The 21,792-nt window shown below is 38.2% G+C and overlaps 1 protein-coding gene across 3 annotated transcripts in view; it reads left to right on the top strand.

Annotated features, from left to right (window-relative positions):
- The first annotated feature begins 3,253 nt into the window (after positions 1–3,253).
- Positions 3,254–21,792, top strand: part of fkbp15b (FKBP prolyl isomerase family member 15b) — a 28,093-nt gene continuing 9,554 nt past the window's right edge. The window contains exons 1-21 of one of the 3 annotated variants that reach the window (XM_084729284.1): positions 3,254–3,438; positions 7,840–7,943; positions 9,651–9,729; positions 9,977–10,046; positions 10,134–10,208; positions 11,628–11,726; positions 11,927–12,076; positions 12,187–12,255; positions 13,316–13,459; positions 13,644–13,798; positions 13,896–13,944; positions 14,024–14,140; positions 15,749–15,833; positions 15,955–16,055; positions 16,153–16,240; positions 16,436–16,545; positions 16,638–16,736; positions 16,873–16,967; positions 17,149–17,251; positions 18,571–18,603; positions 19,336–19,507. In XM_084729284.1, the coding sequence (XP_084585410.1) occupies positions 3,389–3,438; positions 7,840–7,943; positions 9,651–9,729; positions 9,977–10,046; positions 10,134–10,208; positions 11,628–11,726; positions 11,927–12,076; positions 12,187–12,255; positions 13,316–13,459; positions 13,644–13,798; positions 13,896–13,944; positions 14,024–14,140; positions 15,749–15,833; positions 15,955–16,055; positions 16,153–16,240; positions 16,436–16,545; positions 16,638–16,736; positions 16,873–16,967; positions 17,149–17,251; positions 18,571–18,603; positions 19,336–19,507 (2,047 nt within the window). In that variant the 5' untranslated portion in view covers positions 3,254–3,388. Of the gene's footprint in view, positions 3,439–7,839; positions 7,944–9,650; positions 9,730–9,976; positions 10,047–10,093; positions 10,209–11,627; positions 11,727–11,926; positions 12,077–12,186; positions 12,256–13,315; positions 13,460–13,643; positions 13,799–13,895; positions 13,945–14,023; positions 14,141–15,748; positions 15,834–15,954; positions 16,056–16,152; positions 16,241–16,435; positions 16,546–16,637; positions 16,737–16,872; positions 16,968–17,148; positions 17,252–18,570; positions 18,604–19,335; positions 19,508–21,792 lie in introns of those variants that run through there. The other 2 variants (XM_084729285.1, XM_084729283.1) reach the window with 2 other exon arrangements.

A 21,792-nucleotide genomic window follows, 5' to 3' on the forward strand; every position in this document is an offset into this window, starting at 1 on the left:
GTTAAAGTTTCAGTCACCATTCACTTACATTGTTTTGTGGACTAAAAAATTAAACCTGACCTTCAACCCAAAATGAGGGTGATTAGATAATGACTGAATTTTCATTTTTGGGTCATTTTTGAGTTTCAAAACAACATGGAACAACTGAAAGAGCTCTGAAGAAGACCAAACATTTGAACGCGAACTGCAGGAACATCACTCAAAAAATATCTACAAACATACAGTAGTGAATACAATACAATGTATGGAACAGTAGAGTAAATGTAGCTGTTACCAGTGATACTAATTCAGTTCCATTCAGGTCAAACAGAGTCAGGGTGTAGTGATTGTGCATACTGGCTCATTTGAAAGGCTCTGCTATGCTAAATGGAATGGGACCTTAATTAGTATCATCATAGTGTTCACCCTGCTATTTCATATCAATGTGGCTGCTGTAAAAAAAAAAGTCTGTTTGTAAAAGGAAACTGTTCACAACAAGGTCTTAAGATTATCTTAAGTAAACAGATCATGACTTCTGGAAAGAGACTTTGCTGTTGTATGTTTTAGTGGTTTGAACACCACAGGACTAGCGCCATTTAGTTCTATTATATTAAAGAGAAGGCAGACATCTCCATGGCCAATAATCTCCAAAACTCTGCAACCAAAACAGCGCAGATGGATAAATAGCACTACATCTAAGAAGAAAAATATGCATTTTTGATTTTGGGGTGAACTGTTCCTTTAAAATGCTTTGAGACCACCAAGTTATGTGTTGACAATATATTTTAGAGATGAAATATGACTATGCAATGTTAGAAAGGCACAAAATCTTCTTCAGCTAAAAGGGACCTGTAGGAAGAAACAAAAAGCTAAACTAAATTTTAATGTGATAAAATGTATTGATTCCTAACTCATACTCTGTCAGGCCATAGTAGCACTTAAAGGTCCAGTGTGTCAGATTTAGGGGGATTTATTGACAGAATATGGCAGAAATGAAATATATTATTCAAAGCATACTTTATATATGCCAATGAATATTATATGTGCAATAATCTGAGAATAAGAATTGTTGTGTTGTATTTATCTCAGACTGAGCCCTTTATATCTACAGAGGACCCTGGTCCCGTGGACTCCACCATGTTTCTGCAGTAGCCCAGAAAACACAAACAAAACACTGGCTCTAGATATGGCTTTTTGGGTTTTTTGTGAGTTTTTCTGCCACACTTTTCCTACACACCTGGAAGGGGAGGGTGAGGCGAGTGGTATTCAGTTGGTGGTAATTTGCCACCTCACCACTAGATGCCTCTAAATATTATACACTGGTCCTTTAACTTTAAGATAAATAGATACAAATATCATGGCTAAAACGATGGTACTGGAGAAGCTATGAGGCTTTCCAGTGTTGCAGGTTGTACAGAATATATATATAACTGCCAACAAATTAGTAAATGACAGTGAGGCCAGTAATAGCGGCACAACCAGCACCAACAACTAAAGGATGAAAAAATATTAAAATAGGAAAATAATTGATGGCAATCTACTCTGGACCAACATGAAGGTGAAATATAGAAATGATGGATTGGAAAGGAGGAGAGCAGGATGGGAGTCCAGCCTCTCCATCAACAACCTGCACAGAGAGCGTTCAAACACTGACGCTCATGTCACACATCAGATTAGATTGTATTAGATCAGCGTGTTGCAGACACTGACACAATGTTATGACAGATCAAAACGCTATTTGGAGTTCAGCCAAACAATGAAGCTCTTTTAATGAACTTGGCAAAGAAGGAAGACATGAGCCTCAGGCTGAATTAACATTGACTATGTGTAATAACATCTATTTATGTCATGATGACAGAAAAACATTTGATAACAGGTTGGTGGGAGCACTTCCTCTTCCATATAGCAGAGGGGACCCGGGGTAACATGAGCCACATTTGATAGCCGATGATTTTAATGTCAAATAAATTGCATTTCTTTCAAATAATAGATATCATATATAAAACTCAGGTAAGGCTGTTGTGTTCACATGGACACTGTAAAAATAAACTATTTTTACTGAAAAAAGTTAGTGTCTTAAAATTGCCTTAAATTTATTTTTCATTGACTGAATTTGAAACGACAAGTTTAAGTAATTTTGTAATAATTTAAAACAAATAAACTTTTCAAGTCAAATAAATCATATTAATTTAGTTGTACTTGAGGCAACACTTTCGGTAAGATCAGGATATTAAGAATTACAAACTTTGATTCCTACTTTGCATGTTCAGATTTAATATGATGAACAATTAGATTGTGGTGTTTATGGTGATTATTATGGGTAAAGATAAGACTTAATTGATCCCTTTGTGAAACTGAAAGGTTACCTGTATATAGTACAAAAATCCCCCCTTTACCATCTGTAACATTACAGTAATGTACATATTAATTTATCAGTAATACAGTATTTTTACATTATGGTATTAGTACTCTTATACTTATGTAAAAGAAGTCTTTTTGAACCGCCCTCTTCCAAATGTAAGGTCCATTTATTCCATCCAATTATTCCTGGGAGGAATTTAGTTTTTATTTATTCATTTAATTTCTTCTTCGTATGTCATTTATGCCATGTCAATGCCCTTAATTATTGATTCTATATTAAGAAATTTTGTCCTCCTCTGTACCGTTGTGTGAGGTCAGAGGTCAGGGCTGACTCCAGGGCAGCGTCCCCTGACTAAGCAGCACTTTCAACTCAGGATGACCTTGTGCTGCCTTCATCCTCAGGACTGAACCCTGTTACAAGCAGTGGTGGACTATAACTAAGTACATTTACTCAGGTACTATAGTAAAAATTTGAGGTACTTGTATATTCTTTTATCCTACTTCAGGTTTGGAAATTTTTGTACTTTTTACTCTACTGTGTTGCCAGCTTCACTCACTATTTACTTTACAAATTAAGGTTTGTACAATTAAAAGATATGAAAATTTACAAATGCAGCTGGAGTGGTTAGAGAGAAAATCATTTAATATGATCAAAAACCAAACAATCAATCAATCAATTAAGGGAGAATATAATCAGCAGATGAATCAAAATGAAAATAATCATTAGTTGCAGTCCTTTACAAAATTTAACTATGTATGTGTATATATAGTTATCATGTTGTTGTCAAAAAAATTGAAAAGGAGACATTTTTCTGCATTGAGCACACTGACAGTGACTGCGATTGCTGTTCATTTGAAATGTTGCACTGGTGTTTGGCGCCCTCTAGTGGCAGCTACGGCTAATTGAATTGGGGTCAGGTGGAAAGTCAGCTGATTCCACCAAAAACAGGAAGGGGAAGCCACAGTTAAACAAAGTAGTCATGTTAAAGCAGCTAGGCCATTAAAGTGCATTATTTTATTAAATAAGAAAAGGTTTCAGACTGTAAAGATGTTTGGCGGAGACGATGAGGACGGAGACTTCTTGTCTCCAACAGGAGGGTGAGTCTGTCTGTCTGTGAGGCTAATGCTATTAGCTCGCGAGCTAACTAGCTTAGCCGAGGTTAAGCTAGCTGTTGTCCTGTATGGAAATTTCATTTCCAAAATTTGGCAGTTTATTGCGACATAGTTTGTAGGTAATGTCTTTCATAAAATAACTCCATTCTTTGTAAGTTCGTCTCTTATTCGGCTTGCATTTTTCCCCACACTGAAGCACATATTTTACTAAATGTATAAAATATTTTTTTGTCCATATTTGTTCCTCCACCAAAATACCAAGAGAAGCACTGTGAACTACTTCAAAAGACGAGATTTTATATCAGTTAAACTCCCTCAGAGGAACATATATATATGCCGAATTAGAAAATGACCTGTGATATTTCTAAAAGTATTTTCATGTATGTGTATGAGCCCTCAGTGCACTGCTAGACATTTAATGAGACTTAAATCAATGAATTAGAGAGCGGAACATTCCAGGAAAGCTAACTGCATGCTTGTTTTTTAACGTGTAAAAATCTTTACATCATACGGAGAATTAATGATATTATAGGTGTAACGAACTAATAAGTGGCTAGTTCATGGAGCATTATAGCAAGTTATGTCAGATTTTGCACTGATTTCATATCGACTGCATTTCTGGTCTGCTCTCACTGATCTGATGAGTTATCACATGCCTTCATTACCTCTGCTGACTGTCTCCTGTTAAGTTTTTACATTACTGTCTCATTAACCAAAGTCCCTGTCAACAAAACCGTTTTGGGGCTAAATCAAAGCACTCAAAGATTTAAAAAGTTTATATCTATTTAGTTATTCAAAGCACTCTAAATAAAATAAATAAATAAGTAAAATAAAAACATTTTCCCTCTTACCTGTAGTGCTGTTTATCCATCTAGATGGTCTTGGTTTGAGTTGCAGAGTTTTGGAGATATCAGCTGTCATCAGATGTCTGTCTTCTCTCCATTATAATGGATCTAGATGGCACTCAGCTTGTGGTGCTCAAAACTAAAAAAATAAATTAGAAAAACTCAATAGCAACGTCTCTTTCCAAAAATCAAGACCTGGTTAGTCAAGATTATCCACAGACCTTGTTGTGAGCAGTTTCATCTTGGAACAGTTTTCTTTCCACCAAACTATGCCTGCCAACTGTGTCACTGTGCAGAAGGAAATGTGTATCTACCAATGGACAAGAGACTCAAGCTCGTGACAGTGTGGGATGCAAACATTAATGGCATCCTCCTCAGCTGAGCTAAAAGGTCCCAGTAGCGATATGGTGGGCAGGTGTAGTTTCCAACATGAAACGCCATCTTTTGTAACTGGGTCATTGGTGCTGTGAGCACCACAAGCTGAGTGCCATCTGGTTCCTTTATATCAGAGAAGGCAGACATCTCTACAGTCAGTGTCTCCATAACTCAGCAACTTATAACAAAACAAAAAACTATCTAGATGGATAAAAAGCACCACAGGTAAGTGGGGAAATATGTATTTTTGATTTTGGGATGAGCTGTCCTCTTTAAATTACAGTTAACTGAAGTGTTTCAGAGCTAGCTCAAAGCACTCAAAGATGGTTAGAGTACAGAGTAAAGACCAAAACTGTTCATTTGTTGTAATTAAGAGCAATGTGTAGCTTTCAGGGTCCTTATGGATGCTGGAAATCCTTGAAAATTCCCGAATTTTAATTGAATGTTTTCAAGGTTTGGAAAGTGCATTGCATTACTTTAATAATAAGTCTTTATAACATATGTCTGAAATAAGAGAACAACCAACAACATTCGGAGAGGTTGTCGTCTCGAAAACAAAAAAAAAGAAAAGGATTTTATTGGAATTGAAGTAATTCGTCTCATATTTTTTGAGTGATTGTTTTATATTGGTTCAGGTTCTATAGTCCAAGTCTACTTACAGACAGGTGACACATTTTGAAACATGGAAATTTGTTGTGGTTTTCTTTTTTTTTTTTTAATTCTATCATGAAACATTAAAGGGATGCAACTAAAGATTTTTTTCTTCTTTAGATTAGATTCTTTCATTTACTTTCTTGATTAATTGATTATTAATCAATTTGTGTTTTGGTCTGTAAAATGTCAGAAAATAGTGAAAAATATTGATCACGTTTTCAAAAGTCCAAGCTGTTGTCTTAAAATATCTTTTTATTTCCAAAACCCAAAGAAAGTCAGTTTGCTCTCATAAGAGGAGGAAATTAACCAGAAAATATTCACATCTAAGAGGTGAAAATCAGAGAATGTGGACGTTTTATTAAAAAATAACTCAAAATCATTAATCACTGATCAAAATAGTTGGCAATTCATTTAATAATAGATTAGTTATCAATTAATCGTTGCAGCTCCAAAACATAACTTTGGTTATTTATAGCTCAATATGATCTGATTTCATTTGATCATCAAAATCATTTTAAGTATACTATATATAATGCATGTATAAATATGTCACTTTACACAGCTGTAAGGTGCTGAAAAAGCTTTAAAATGCACTTTGAAAGTGTTTGAAATGTGTTTGAGTTTGATTTTGGAAAGAGATGTAGGAACCCTCTTTATTTTCTGTTTGTGTGTATTTACTGAAAGCTATTTAAAATGTAGGTTGTTGTGACATTATCAAATAAATGAGATGTTTCAGGAATCCAAACTGTGACCCTTTCGTTATGATTCAGTCACTATTAATATACCTCTCTCAATTATGAGGCATTCAGTTCCAGCTTTGCCACATTTTCAGACTGACATCATTGTGTGATAGCAGCAGCACAGTGTGTCTGAGCTGCTGGACTGAGCAGCCAGTGTAGGGCCCCGTCTCAGAGGGAGGAGGAGGAGTGTTATGGCGGCTAATTCCTCTCACATGCTGCCTGTTAGAGGAGTAAGGTGAAGGCTTCTGCCACAGCCCATCTCCGCTCAGTGAATACCTAGCACTCAGTCTGAGCTCTGCTATGCTGTTGAATCTACCACGCTGGTGTGACTGCACCGGGGACAGAGAGATCAGGGGCAGCCCAGGGTAGGAACGCTGGAACGTACGCTAGAAGGATTTTAACTCACACATGCAAGCGGACTGCCCATCCTCATCCCACTTCCTGACCACTGGGGATGAGGGCTTGAAGGCTTTCAACATGTCCATACTGGGTGACACCAGTGATTACCAGTGGAAGGAGTTCCAGGGGTCAGTACACTTAGCTGGGCAGACTGGTCTTGTTTTGAAACCACTTTACAGAAACTTTACAGAAATGTTGGTCTAACCTGGCAGGGTTGATCTCATCGGTGCCTGTGATTGAGGTAGTAGTTGCAATGATGTTGCAGCATGGATTGATGTAGTAATGATCGAGTTGTTTCTGCACTGCAATTTTTTTTAAAACATAGTTGCCGATTATTTCTGCTTTATATGAGTGCAAATGAACGAAAACCAAGTAGTGGGTGAAAGTTCAAGAGCTGTAATGATTAGTCGATCAATCAAGTAGCTTCTCCAATGTGAGTATTTTGGGGTTTCTTCACTCCTCTTTGATAGTAAACAGAATTTCTTTGGGTTGTGGATAAAACAAGAGAATGTCATGTTGGACTTTGGGAAACCATTTTTTCTTTTTTTCTTTTTTTTCTTTTCTTTTTTTTTTTTTTACCGTTTTCTGACATTCTACAGACCAAACAACAAATTGATTAATCAAGAAAATAATAGACAGATAAGAAAGTTAGAAAGGTCAGTCTTGACTTGGGAATCAGTAGTTTGACAAAACAACAATGACAACAACAACAAAAAAACAATGCTAAGTGAACTTAATCTGCTGAGGAAGACCATGATATGAGGTAGAACGTTCCAGATAAATCTAGTAAGTGGACTGTGAGTTAACATTTCTTTTTCTGTTGAATGAGAATCTATGGTTTTTGGTCTGACAAAAATGCAAATTGCAAATTGTGATGGCCTTTTTTAATCCCCTTTCTAAGATCTTTTTAGACTAAATGATTCAATGCAAGTTTGTGCAGTCTGTTCATCTGTTCATCCTGCTGCTTTCTGGCTAGAGATACAGAAGTATCTCCACAAACCTAAATTTCATTGTACAACCTTGTGTTGTAAAATGACCATTACATGAACCCTTGAATCCTTTAGAGAGAAAGAATATAATGTTGCTCATTGTGGAGTTGACTTTTAAACCTTCATGTGGATTAAACTGGTGTTAGGAGCTGTGGAAGTGTGGCAGGCAGCTACAGTAACTCCTGAGATCCCTGAAATCAAGTGTATGAGCAGCTTTACCCATGTGAGTTGGAGCTGTGACTGTACAGTCAGTACTGCGTCAGAGGCTGTATCTTATAGGCCTATCTGAGGCCAAGATATTTATATTCTATGAGTGTATCCATCATACATTTCATGGCCAACATACCTATATCTACATGATCTTTACACTTATTCTCCTTGCAGGGCCAAGTTGGCCTCCCTGTTTGGACTAGACCAAGAAGCCAGTCAGGGGAACGAGTCGTTCCAGTACACAGCACCCAAACAGCCCAGAAAGAGCTCCAATTCAGGTGAGAGACCATCACAACAGAGACATAAGTGACTGTGTTTACATGCAGAAAGTATTCTATTGCTTGCCTTTATTCTGCAAAAGATGCTGGGCCTCATTCACTAATGTGCGTAGAAATGTTCCTGCTGTGCGCACAAAGTAAATGCCCGTGCAAAATTGTCACCTGAGTCAGTTTAAGAAGAGGAAATATGGAGAAAGCAGTGAGGTTGTTGTAACGTCACATTTAGACAAAATCAGGTGTTGCTGTGATGTGTGGGGGTGTTTATTGGTGCTTAGAGCATAATCCCTGTGAAACAATCTGGAAATAACTTTTAATGTCTTTGATTACCCAGCTCTCTGTCAGTGCTCCCTTACTCCATTCAGTCTATAGGTCGCACGATCACACATGCACAATATAAGAGGTGGTATCCAGGGTTCCCTCTGGAGTGATGATGGCAAAAGAAAAAACATCAAGGCCCTTATAAAAATGATTCCGTGTGCTGAAATAACCAAGGCAGTTTTATGTTCAAGTTAATGGAAAAAACAGAATAATAGATCAGAGGAAAAGAAGGAAGCAGGTGGAGAAAAAGAACCACTTGATGTGTCCAAGATGAGAGACTGCAATAACTTGTTGAGTGGGATAAGAAATGAGATTAAAAGTGATGACATTCAGCAACGATTTTCACCCAGGGTTTAGTTATTTCATGACTATAAGGGGATATTTGTAATTGCTTGTGTTTTTTGTAATTAATGACCACAATTCAGTTATAGTCAGATTTACTATTTCATTTGAATGAAAATGGCAATGCATAATAATAGTATTAATACTACTACTACTAATAATTATTATTTAATCATTTTTATTCTTTTTAAAACAAGAAAAATAAAATAAAATTGTATTAAAGCATCAGGATAGGATACTCTTAACACTCCTAATAAAGCCTTTATTTAATGAATGCAATTTTGATAGGCTCTGCATTTAGTTAAAAGGTGTGTTTCAGCATTTTCTAGGACACGTGGGCCCTAATCATTTATGTGTACACATGGTCTGAGGCAGCTTTAAATTTATTCGTAGAGTACGAACAGTTCAGGTAAGAAAATATCGATCCCAGATTCACGTGTAAAATGTTCACATGCATAATTTAAGGACAAATTTGTGCATGTATAGTGTTTGTAAATGATTCCTTTTTACATGCAGCTTTTTACAATTCATGTAATGACGTATACCCTACGGTTTACACTATGTTTTATATAACATCCAAAGCATATCCAAACACCTGTTGATATCTAAGTCTGTCATAATGTTTAGAAGTAGGTGTGCTTCTCCATCCGACCAGAAATGCAGGCTTCTCTTTTGTACTTTCATCTCTACCCTGGTTTGTCTATAACGTGCAGAGCTCACCATAAGCAGGAAAAAGGATGCATGTCATAATCTGTGGTATAAAACCCCAGTTGAGACACACATTCTGAGTGTGTTGTATACATGTCTCAATAAGTCTCCTAAAACCTGAATAATATCTGCATATCCCACATGTCTTAGTCAGAAAATACTGTATCCAGAATCGGCCTAACTAAGGATATCCAAACAGAATATACTGTATACATGACCTGTACCAAATTCGGAATATTCTGAACAGTAATGGAAAATGAGCGTGCTTGTAAACAGAGTCACTGACTTAATGTTCAGTCATGATGTGGAGACTGAACTGAAATATGTCTGTTTTCACAGCACCAGCCACCCAGAAACCAGCTGCACCACCTGGAGCTCCTGCAGTGTTAAGCGCCACAGCAGTCCAAGCCTTCAGATAGTGAGGAGCCTGTTTTCAGTCTTTTAAAACCACTTTCATGATGTTTTTTGTTGAATTTTTCAGCGTCCTTTATGTATTTTCTGAATGTAAAAACTCAGTGGGCTGTAACTATTAACTCTACACGTGAAACAGTTTTTCCGAAGCTTAAAAACATTAAAATGAATTCCATAGTAAAGTCACGACTTCCCAAATCATCTTATACCAAGTCAAGTGAAAAGCCTTTCTGCCGTTTCTGTCCCATGTGCAGTATTAACGGACAGTATGTGAAGCAGGGCAAGCTGGGAGCAGCCGTGCTGGGCAGCCACACGACAAAAGAGGTTGGAGCTTTGCTAATTGGTCACTTGTTTGAGATTACTGGTGTGACTTTTGATTTTTATGAATAATGCACCTCTTCTCTTCTGCAGTACAAGCTACTTCTGTACTTGAGCCAGCAGAAACAAGTGACCGCTGCCAAGATCCATGTGGGCTTTGTTTTCACGGTGAGTAGAGACAGAGAGGATGGTGAATACATACGGATGAGCACATAATCTGATGCATTAAAGAGATCTCACACTTACATGGGTGGGAAGTTTGACAGTGTATGGAAGCACATTTGGATAATTTGTGTTTCCTAAATAAATAAAGTTTAGAGATTTATCACACAAAGTCATTTATCAGTTTTTTATCTGTTATTGTTGTTCATTGTCAACATAGAGTACACAAGAAGAGCCATAGATATTTAACACACATGAGAGTGGGGTTACTTTTTTTTGTAAACATTTATAGACAATCTATTATTTCATTTAGATTAGTAAATAAGTTGACAGATTTAATAAGATGTTATAATTGGATTAAACATCTGGCCAATCAGAGCTCCTGTTTCCTGGGACTTTATTCATCTTTTAGGCGGCACACTGAGGCCTTACATGTCTTTGAATTAAAGCGAAATCACAAAATCTAAACTGTAAAAACTAGAGCAAAAGAGAAATGAATAGTGAGGTAGAATATGATAAGATAAGTAAAAAGACAACAAAAAATATTTTAAAAGCCTTTGTAAAACTAATTTTGCAAAGTTATTTTTTAAACATTCTATTATTCACTGTTATTTAAAGAATAGGGAAACAGAATTATTGCCAAATTTAATTATATATTACTATTATTATTATTATTATTATTATTTGTTATTTTGAGTATTTTATACATCATTTAAATATAAATTAAATCAGTCTATAATTGTTTGCTAACTAACTCTTTATCTAATAGCAGCTGTGTGTTGTCTGCTTTTTCTTGTTAAAACAAATCATTTGTAGAGCAGCTTAAATGAATGACTCCAGTGTTTCTTCTTTGGGTGTCAGTGCCAGTAAAAATGATCCTGCAAACATTGTGCTTTTAATTGTACTAATATCTTATGAACAGAACTCCAAAAGCAATGTATGTTAGTTTCAGCTGTGAATTTACCCTGAATTCACAACAGAGGTTTTCTGGGATGAGTTGTGTTCTGTGTATGTTGTAAAGAAATAGAATGGGAGGCCTGAATACATTCCTTCCAAACATCTTTAGCTTAAAAATTATAGTTGTTCTTTCCATTATAGCTATGCAAGCAAAATATGAAATCAAACCTTTATTAAATGTGACAATTTTCTCCCCTTTAAATTTATAATTGTCCTCTGAAATATATCAGTTGATTATAATGAAACTTAAAAAGTTTGACAGTAAACTCCAGACTCCATATCAGTCTGTCACTCAGTAGATAAATAACTAAACCAAACAACAAGAACAACATATCAATGTTCCAGACACATGATCAGATTGTAGAGTATAGAACTTGAAAAATTATGAAAAAAGATGCATGATGAGCCCAAGTGTTCATTATCTTGTCTTTTCTGTCTTCCTGACCACATGTTCTTTCCCTCCTGCAGGTACAGTCCAACAATTACTGCACTTTTTATGATGACCAGAGGCAGAACTGGTCCCTGATGTTTGAATCAGAGAAAGTTTCATCAGACTTCTGCAAAGAGGTGAGTGGCACAGGATGAGATTTGCCACCAAGATTAAGTGTGTGACTAAGTAAACAGACTGTCTGTGTTGACAGCACAAAATCCACAATATCAGGATTCATCTTTAAAACCCCTTTATCCTCCTGAAGTCAATTAAATACAAGGTTTAGCTACAGTATATTGTTTAATAGACACTAATTCTTTTCTTCTCTGTGCATCAGGTATGTTTGGCGAAAGCGAACAGCGTAGCCTCGCTAGATACTGTGGTGTTCCAGGATCTGAGTCTTGGTGAGGGCCAGGCGGTGGAGAATGGAGACTCTCTGGAGGTGGTGTACACAGGCTGGCTCCTGCAGAACCACGCCATCGGACAGGTCACACACTTCCATTGTTATTTAACCAGTGTCATCATTTTGGCACCAGTTCCTGTGGACTTTCCAGACATGATGGAACCCAACTCACCGAATCTTAAATATAATTTCAGATGTTTGACTCCAACCAGAACAAGGACAAGCTGCTACGACTGAAGGTTGGAGCTGGAAAAGTGATCAAAGTGAGTCAAAATTTAATTTCTTTTAAAATTTATTATTATTCGAAGTTTACCCTGGGGCCTCTATCACAATGTGAGATTACTGCTGCAGTGCCCAAAACAAACCAAAACTGTCTCCATCTTTCCACTGCTGCAACAATCACAGACTCTGGTTTGGTTGAAAACTCTAATTCACTGAGTTAGTGTTGATCCACTTCTGGATCAACACGCCATTTTCCCCTTGGTTCTGCTGTGAATTAAGGGTTTATTTCAAACAAATCAGAGTTGGGTATTGTTGGAGGAAAGACAGTGTAAACCGAGACATTTTTGATAAGTTTTATTTTGTGTCTGTTGAGTTTGAATGAAGTGTATTTTACTATGATGAATATGATGGAAAGTGTATCTCACTCCAACAAAAAGTTCTATCCCTGTAGGGATCCTTTCTATAATGTCTTCCAATACTAGAATAACAATCTGAGCCTGTCAGTGGCAAAAAAAAGCACTTTTAGTGGATGTACTTTGATGGTGTGCAGTTGCACCATAAGGATTACATTGCAGCCTGTTTCACAGCTGACTGCTGCGGCAGTCTCCCTCAGTACTGGACCTATTAGTCACTTAGACTCAAAACTGTGGGAAAATATTGTCCAGGTTGAAAATACTGAAGTTAGCCTTTACCTTTAACAGCCTGCTGACCAATAAGATCACTGGGAAAATTAAGTCATTACAGGATCCCAACTCGGACAGAAGTATAGACGTTACAATAAAGTAAAAAAGAGCAATAGAGGAATTTTTGTAGTTAAGTATGAGTTCTACATTTCCCTACAGGAGTAGTTCCTTTGAAAGTTTTTGCACCAATGTTTATTAAGTTAAACTGATGTTAGTTCCTCTCATTTTTGAGAAGTTCCTCTCTGGTGACTTCATTCATGTTAATCCTCTTATTGCTCCTCTACTAGTGGAGCTAATCTGGTAAAACTGTTTGAAATTAACTAGCTTTAAATGACCTGCTGAAGTGTATTTGCATCATGTTCATATGATTATGTTATTACCTCATTACCCCTCTTCCTGTCTCTCTCTGTGTGACCAGGGCTGGGAGGAGGGGATGCTGGGGATGAAGAAGGCAGGCCGTCGTCTCATCATCATCCCACCCAACCTGGCTTACGGATCCAAGGGAGTCCCCAACCGCATCCCGTCAAACAGCACTCTGATTTTTGAAGCAGAACTTCGACGGGTAAAACCTTTCCTGGTCTGCTCTTCTATTTGACCTTTTCTAACATACCTGAGCTGTTTAATGTCACATGAATCTTTCAGTTGCCTGTGTTGAAAGAGCTGGCACTTCCCACATGACCTCTTTACTTTAATGTAATGTTAGTGAAGTGAAGTGAAGTCAAGTTCTGTTTTTTTTCCTGCTTTAGGTGAAGTTTTCCAAGGACAGTGGGTCTGATCGGGCCAGCGCCAGCTCCAGAGACTCTGCTGCTCCCTCCCCGGCTCCCTCCCCAGCCCCTAGTGTGGAGAATCTGGCCCCAGAGCCCCGGATACAGACACCCGCCTCAGGTCCAGGCATACCAGGGTGAGATTTAAGACTCAGGAAATTGTTAACAGCATTATCCTCTGACTCCTTTGGCACCTAATCTGATTTGTCTCTGCCTTTTTCTTTGTTCTTCCAGGGAGCCACCACTACGTGCAAAGTCGAACTCGCTCAGCGAACAGCTGGCAGTAAGTTTTTTGCCTACTTTAATATTAATTGTACAAGTTATTTTGCAGCTTTATTGATGTTTTTTTTTCCTAACTTCAGAATCCAGATGCCACAAAAGCCAAGCTGATCTCGCGCATGGCAAAGATGGGTCAGCCCATGTTGCCTTTTCTGACAGGAGTGGCCAGCCAGCCCGAATCCAGTGACTCAGAGCTCGAGGTGGGTTATTGGCACAATCCAGGGAAGAAAGTTTTTTCTGTAGATGTAAGCAAACTCCAAGAAAAGACCAAAAACAACATTTAATGTATTCTAGTATCATGTGTGAATCCAAAGCCTGGTAGATCTTAATCATGTTCCTTCAGTACCAAGTTTTCATCCTGCTGTCTCCAAGCTTTTGTGATGATTTTAGTTGCGTGTATTCCTATCCTGTGTCTGTACCTCACCACTATTGTAAATAAGGGTTCTCCTTCAAAGTGTTTCCAGAGGATTTAAATAAATAAATAAATTTTGTCGATGAGTTTTTTTTGACTCAGTCCCACATAGGCATATGCTCCTCATCCTGCTGCCCCAAATATTCAGTACAATCCTATTGTGGATTAGTCTGCTGCTGAAAATAGTCCATAACAAATCTGTTACTTCTTCTTGTTTGAGTAATGTTTGATAAAAGCTACAGCAGGCAGCTGTTTTAGGAAACTATTTAGGCTTTTCAAAAGACTACAAATTTGTGAAATGTTTTTAAGATGTATGTCTTCAGTAGGAACCAGCAGGTTTAGGGCTGAGAGCCTGTTATGTCAACAAGGTCAGCAACACATTTTGCTCTTTTAATAGGATTTATTGAAAGTAAGAAAAATAAAGAATAACACCAGCCTCATGCTGCATTCACATGGTTTCAAGCAGATGGTAGATGAGGTGAGGTCGGCAGAGAATGCCGGTAATGACAGATGGCATTTCTGTTCAAAGTTAAAATATTTAACTTTTTGCCTTCCCACATGATTGAACTGGATATTACTCTATGAACTATGAATTATGACTAATACTAAACTACTGTCACTTACTGGAACAGTTACACAGGAAATATTTTTATTTAATATATTTTATCTGTTTTGGCATCTTTCCATTCCATTTGGCTGTCTATTTGTTTTTCCCATGCAGTCCAGAAGGTGTTATTCATCTGCCATTTACTGCCTGAATTCATATGCGTGCAGCCTTATCCTTTAAAGTCTGAAGATCATTTAAATGCTTTAATTTGCTTGACGTTTTCTTGTAAGCCTGGCATGTATCTATAAAACATTATTTTGAGAAACATGAAAGCCTCCAGCTTCTATCTGCACAAAAGCTCAAAGATAAAGGAAGATAATTTAATCATTCAGCTTGGAAAAAATCAGCTGAGGCAACAGAATGTCAGAATTTAGCCAAAAAAAGACTGTGCAGAAAAATATAACTTTTTGGAATGTCAAAGTCAGTTCATAAGTCATGGGAGTAGTATAATATTGAAGTATAATGCAGTTGTATATTGCCATCACTTGAGCAATCTGTGCTTAGAGACTACAAATTTTTCATCAGCATAGTAGCATTAAAAACTTGGTTTGGAGTTAAATAGATGTAAGAATTTACCAGACATGGAGGGTCTACTGAAAGATGCTTTTGACTGTATGGGAAGAGTAGGATCCAATGTTTTGGAGCCTGTCCTGTACTTTAGCAGCTTAAAGTCAGGGTATCTTGGCCTCTGCTGCACTGATTGTTGACCGCTCTTTTTTTGATTGTGTCTCACATATTCAGCAACAGAATGTCATTACTGAGTTTCTGTCACCCCGTGTCGATCTCTAGGACACCAGTGGCAGCAGAGCGAAGGATCGGCCTGCAGCTCCATCTCCAGTGCAGATATCCACTGCTGCTCCAGCTTCAGCACATGGTACATTTCTTCACCTCTTTATTGATGTATTCTTCCTGCAGCTCCGGATTACAAAGGACACAATTCCTTACCTTTCTGTACATTATGTTTAACAATCTTAAATTCTCATTTTTTCTTGCAGCACATCCTCATCCTCACACAGCCCCACCTTCTGCCTTAGTTCCTGTTATGACCACTGCGGCCCCACAGCCTGGACTGCCAGGCAGCAGCCATGCCTTTCAGGTGAGATTTAACCACATTTTGTATGAACTGTATGTACATACAGTCAGAGCAAATCTGCTCATATGTCTTTATATCATTGCATTGTGTTGTTTCATAGCCTTACTCCTACACACAGACCTCTGCAGCTCCATCTCAGCTGCAGCCTGTTGGCCAAGTCTACCCTGCACAAACTGTCCCGTACATGGGTGAGAGCATTCATTTCAATTACAAAGAAACTGAGTGTTAGGTTTATTTAGTGGGTTGTCTGGAGTGACTTTAGGATGTGTTAACTGTTACATGATGCAGTTCTGCAGCCTCAGTAGTTCATAACACTGCACAGCTGCAATGCAGTTTTGCGTTCGATTAAAATGGAGAAACTGTGATTGTGTTGTTTTCTTTAGGCTCCAATGATGTGACTTCCTTCTTGATGACCGAAGCCCGACAACACAACACAGAGATCCGCTTATCTGTTGGAAAAGTGGCAGATAAAGTGGACCAGCTGGCCTCAAAGGTATAAACTCTGTGCAAGAATGTGTTCATTAAGTGGCTTTAACAGAAAGGAGATACATCTGGTCTGGTCTTCTTTTTTTTACTTTATAACAGATCGATGACCTTCAACGGCAGGGAAGTCTTACCATGGCCATGCCCAGTATGTCGATGGAAACCTCCATGATAATGCACAACATCCAAAGAATTGTCCAGGTACATGCCTGAATAGTACGGTACCTTGTGTTTTTAGGGGCTCTGTTACTGGTTTTTAAATTAATTCTTTTATTACAGGGTATTGGCACCTGTAAGGATTCAAACTGTGTTCTGAAAACTCCTCTTTTGTTTTCAGGAAAACGAATGTTTAAAGAAGGAAGTCTTTGAGAAAAGCTCTCGCATTGAGGAGCAAAACCGCAAGATCGGGGAACTCATCAACCAGAACCAGAGGTGAGTCAGAAAATGGCAAATAGTCTCAATTATGGCTGAACAAAGGCCATAACATCATGCCTTACTGTGATTTACATAGACAAACAACAAACTAAACTGAGATGTGTAGTTCAAAGAAAGAATCGAAGTTGTCTAAGAGTGTCTGAGGTGGATGTAACGTGTTGGTGTTGTGGTGATCCAGGTACATGGAGCAGAGTAACCTGCTGCTGGAGAAGAGGAACGACTCCCTCAAGTCATCCAGTGAACAGAACCAGGCCAGACTGCTGCAGGCTGAGCAGGACAAGGTGAGGACTTGTTTTTAGTGGTGAAGAAGGAAACAACAGTGAGTATAACAAACATGGCAACGCTCGTATTGGTATTTTTATCATTTGTCTGCTTACAAATGTGGTCAGAGATGCTAAATCAGTGCAGCTGGTCTGGAGACAGTGTCACATCAACTAAGCAACTTGCAGTGTGTGAATTACCTTCAGACTGTGGATTTGGTTTTTGGACAGCCTGGAGAAATATGCATCTCACCACTGTCCTCTAGCATTTCAGTGACTGGTCCAAAGTAGAGCTCAGCTCTTTTATTTCAGTGAATAACTTCAATTCAAATCAAGGATTTTGTTTGAGGATGTTTTTTGTAGGGTGATGATCTCAAAATATAACAACAGACATTTTAAGCTTCCTTCAGAAAACTGTAGAAGCTTTGAATGTAAAAAAAATACATTTGGTGCACACTTATCTGTATAAACCTCATAAATCCAGTATATTTGTTAGGCTGAAGCACTAAGGTAGGTGGGGGTCTTTACAATTAAAGGTCCAGTGTGTAAGATTACCGTGATTTATTGGCAGAAATATGGCAGAAATGTATATATTTATTATATGTATATATTTTATATATGTATGTTTTCATTAGTGTATAATCACCAAATATGAAGTGTTGTGTTTTTGTTACTTTAGAATGAGCACTTTATATCTGCAGAGGGAGCAGATCCTCTGTCATAGAGGCCACAATATTAGATTGCCATGTTTTAAGAGTAGCACAGAATGAACAACCTAAAAACTGCCTCTAGATAAACCCTTTCATGTTTTTTGGAGTTTCACAGCCACCGGAGATTCTTCTAAGTGTTTGCAATCGGCAAGCTCACCACTAGATGCCAATAAATCCTACACACTGGTCCTTTAAAGACTGTGGGTGGTTTTATTTAGATGTGTTTTGTTACCATCTCTCAGACTGGAGAGAGAACAAAATGAAATCTGGTGTGAGTGTGCAGCTGTCCCTCGCTACAGTCTCTACATTTTTTTCACTATTTTACCATTCATTCACAGGAAAGTGATGAATGGCAAAATGACTTTGCAACACTAACTGAACACTGATTCTTTGATTTGTACTAGACATAAGCATTACATTTGAGTACATCTACACAATCTGAATTTCACATTAAGATTTTCACTCAGTGATAAAATTCATATATACCAGTATCAGTGGAGACTGGGTTGGTTCTGTCTCATGTTAATGATGCTCAGGTGCCTCACTCTTGGCCAACCGCTCTCTGCCTGGTTATTTGCGCTGCTGTGCTGCTCTGAGGAAAATCTAGCATTCACTGCTCTCTCTTCTCAGCATGCACTGCCTCAGGACCTGGGCTCCGGCCAGGTGAGCCTGTTTTCTCTGTGTACTGCTACCAGACTCGGGTCAAATAGTATCTGCAAAATAAGACAGAAATTACAAAGTAAAAGTTTATTTTCATACCAGCAGCTCCTCATTGAGTTTGACAAAAAAAATGGCATGGACTTTTTAAACTTGGTAAGAAAAACCTGCTCTTTCTCCTCAAAATAATTCTTCAGTGATGCCCATTTAAAAGGATCAAAGCTGATAAGGTCACTGAAACAAGAAATGGTGAAGTCCACCAAACAATTAAGAAGACAGTAGTAGGTTTAGACAATCTCTGTAAATGCTTTCAGATCATTTTGGAAACAAATCTGGGACTATTCAGCTGATCTGACTCTCTGGTTTGTCCTGATGACTCCACACTAACTCCCCAAACATGCTGCACAAAATGTGAAGAAAGATGTGGAACTACTGTTTGACCCTGATCTGACCGCTGCCTCTGGAATCATCCTGTTGATATCATACTTCATTAGCATTTGAACTAACTTTTCTTTCTTCTTTTTCCCTCTGCCCCTTTCTCCATCAGTCATCATCACTCACCATTTTTCTCCCACAGGCTCACGCTGCTCACACCACTAGCACCAGTAGCCACTCATCCAGGCTGTCACTCTGTTGTTCCACTGTCTTTATGTGGCCTGGGTTTGACTTTACTGTAGACAGCTGCTGGTGCATCCCCTCCTCTCACTCTTCCTCCTGTCCGATTTGCGTCTCCATCAGGTTCGTCTGACGGAGGATCTGGCCTCGTCCGCGGCCCGGCTGTCCCAGCTGCAGCTGGAGGCTTCAGCTCACCAGCAGAAGGCCGTGGAGCTGCAGACCAAACTGAGCTCAGCGCTGCAGGACAGTGAGAGCCACAGCAAGCACATCGCTGCCCTGGAAACACAGCTGGAAGGTTTGTTCACGTTGTTTTTATTGGTTTAGACAACTGCAATAAAATTGATTTGATCTGTTGTCTTTCAAATAGTTTGTCTTCACTCAGTTGCCAGATTATTAGGTACACGTAGTATTGCAGTCTAATTCAGCAGTTCTGAAATAAACCCTACCTTCATAAAGGTTATAATGTTCAGTTTTTGTTGAAGCTGTTTTAGAGAGGTCTTCAACTTTATGGTAATTCTTTAGGCTTTAGATTGTAATGCTTAGTATATATAATTAAAGGTTATGGAAATAGCAAAAATGCATATATGTTACCAAAGCTGGGTGTCTCATAAACCATCCACAGAAGTTAAAAGCTTCAAAATACAGCAAATCTCGCTGTTGAAGAATATGTGTAGATGTGGTAGATCCTGTTTTGATTGGTGTTTCTTTCAGGTGTACCAGTGTCAGCAGCAAAACACATTTTAGACACCTTAAAAACACATGGTTGAAGTGTACGCTATTTTCAGAGTATTTCATCACTTTACCTTGCTGTCAGACAGCCTTTTCTTTTTTGTGATCAATTTTTTTGTTTAATCAAAATTTTGGAAAACACAATATACAATAATAATCAATTTAATATGCCACAGCAATTAATTAAAAAAAAACAATAATGAGAACAGGACAAAAATAAGGGGGGAAATGGAAAAAAGGAAAGATTGCTGGATATCTTCCTTGAAATTTTCAGCTGCTGACACCCACAGACCTGATCTTGGATGCTTTGACTCCAATCACTCAAACAGTGGACAACTCCAAGTAAATTATATCAGAGCATATGAGAATTCAGTTGCTCACTGAGACTTTATCAGGGTGTTTCCACCTTGTAGCGCCTGATTTCTTGGCTGCAGTGAGGCCAGCAATGATAAGTCTTTTCTGGTACCCAAGAGTTTGCATCAGACAGTTGGCATCTGATGCAGAACTGAAGCCGCCCTCTTTGCTGTCTTCAAAGCAACCAAACTCCTTTGACAAAAACAGTAATTTTACCTCACAGAACACAGGAGTTGCTGGTCTACTGCTGTGTCTTAGTTAGTTTGTTTGTGTTATTCTGTGTTTTCACACTTTACTTCAGATCCTAATTAACGTTATTTTCTGCAGGCAGTGGTAGACCAGCAAGTCCTATGTTCTGTGAAGTAAAATGCTGTTTTTTGTGGGGTTTTTTTTGTTTGGAAAAGAACTGGGCTTCACAGCTTCAATTCCCCATTGTTGATTTATCTCAGACACAAAGAGACAGATTTGGACAGAGCAGAGAGGTTTTGTTGCACCCATTTGGTGAGACAACTCACACTGGACTGTGGAATTTGGATTAAAACTAATTTCTAATACATTTTAGATGCTTATTCATACAGTGGTGGCCAAAATTATTTGAACACCTGACAGATCTGAAATTATTGACCTCCAAAACATGATTTAATTTCATAATGTTCATGAAACATGCAGATGGCTGCTCTGAGCACAACAAACATCAGATGAAGTGAGTCCTACTGTTTTAATCCACTTTTAACTTTAATATTTGGTATGTCCACCTTTTGCAGTAATTACAGCAGCGCATCTCTCTGGCATAGTGTCAAAATATTTCCTGAGAACTTCAACACTAATGTTATCCCATGCCTTCTTCAATTCAAGCCTAAGGCTTTCCTTTGAATGTACAATAGATCTGTCCAGTTAATTTTTCAACTTGCCCCAAATTTGCTCAATTGGGTTATGGTCCTGACTTTGAAGGGGCCAGTCCATCATTCCAAATGTTCCAGCAGATTCCTTCTCTCACAAGTAGTTCCGGCAATAGTTAGAAGAATGTTTAAGGTCATTGTCCTCTTGGAAAATAAATCCAGGTCCAATAAGATGACTCCCAGATAGTACTCTGTGCCTCACCAGAATGTTGTGGTATACTTTCTTATCCATGATGACATCAATTTTCACTAAGTTCCTGTTCCTGAGGCTGAAATGGCACCCCACACCATAATACTACCCCTTTACTGTTGACAAGAGACACTCATTTTTATATCTCTCCCCCTCCCTCTGTCGAACGTACACTCTTTGCTTGTTGCCAGACTATTCAACTCGGACTCCTCAGTCCACAACACTTTATACCAATCTTTCTCTGTCTGTTTCTTGTGTTCTTTTGCAAATTTCAGGTGTTTCATTCTGTTTTTCTCTTTCAGTAATGGTTTATTTGCTGCTATTCTGCCAACAAGTCCTTCTTCTCCCATTTTCCGACACAGAGTTCTTGAAGACACTATTGCACCAGTAGTCATTGTGGTGTTGATC

The sequence above is a fragment of the Lutjanus erythropterus genome, chromosome 10 (genome assembly GCF_056507025.1).
Source record: "Lutjanus erythropterus isolate fLutEry1 chromosome 10, fLutEry1.hap2, whole genome shotgun sequence".
Taxonomy (NCBI): domain Eukaryota; kingdom Metazoa; phylum Chordata; class Actinopteri; order Lutjaniformes; family Lutjanidae; genus Lutjanus; species Lutjanus erythropterus.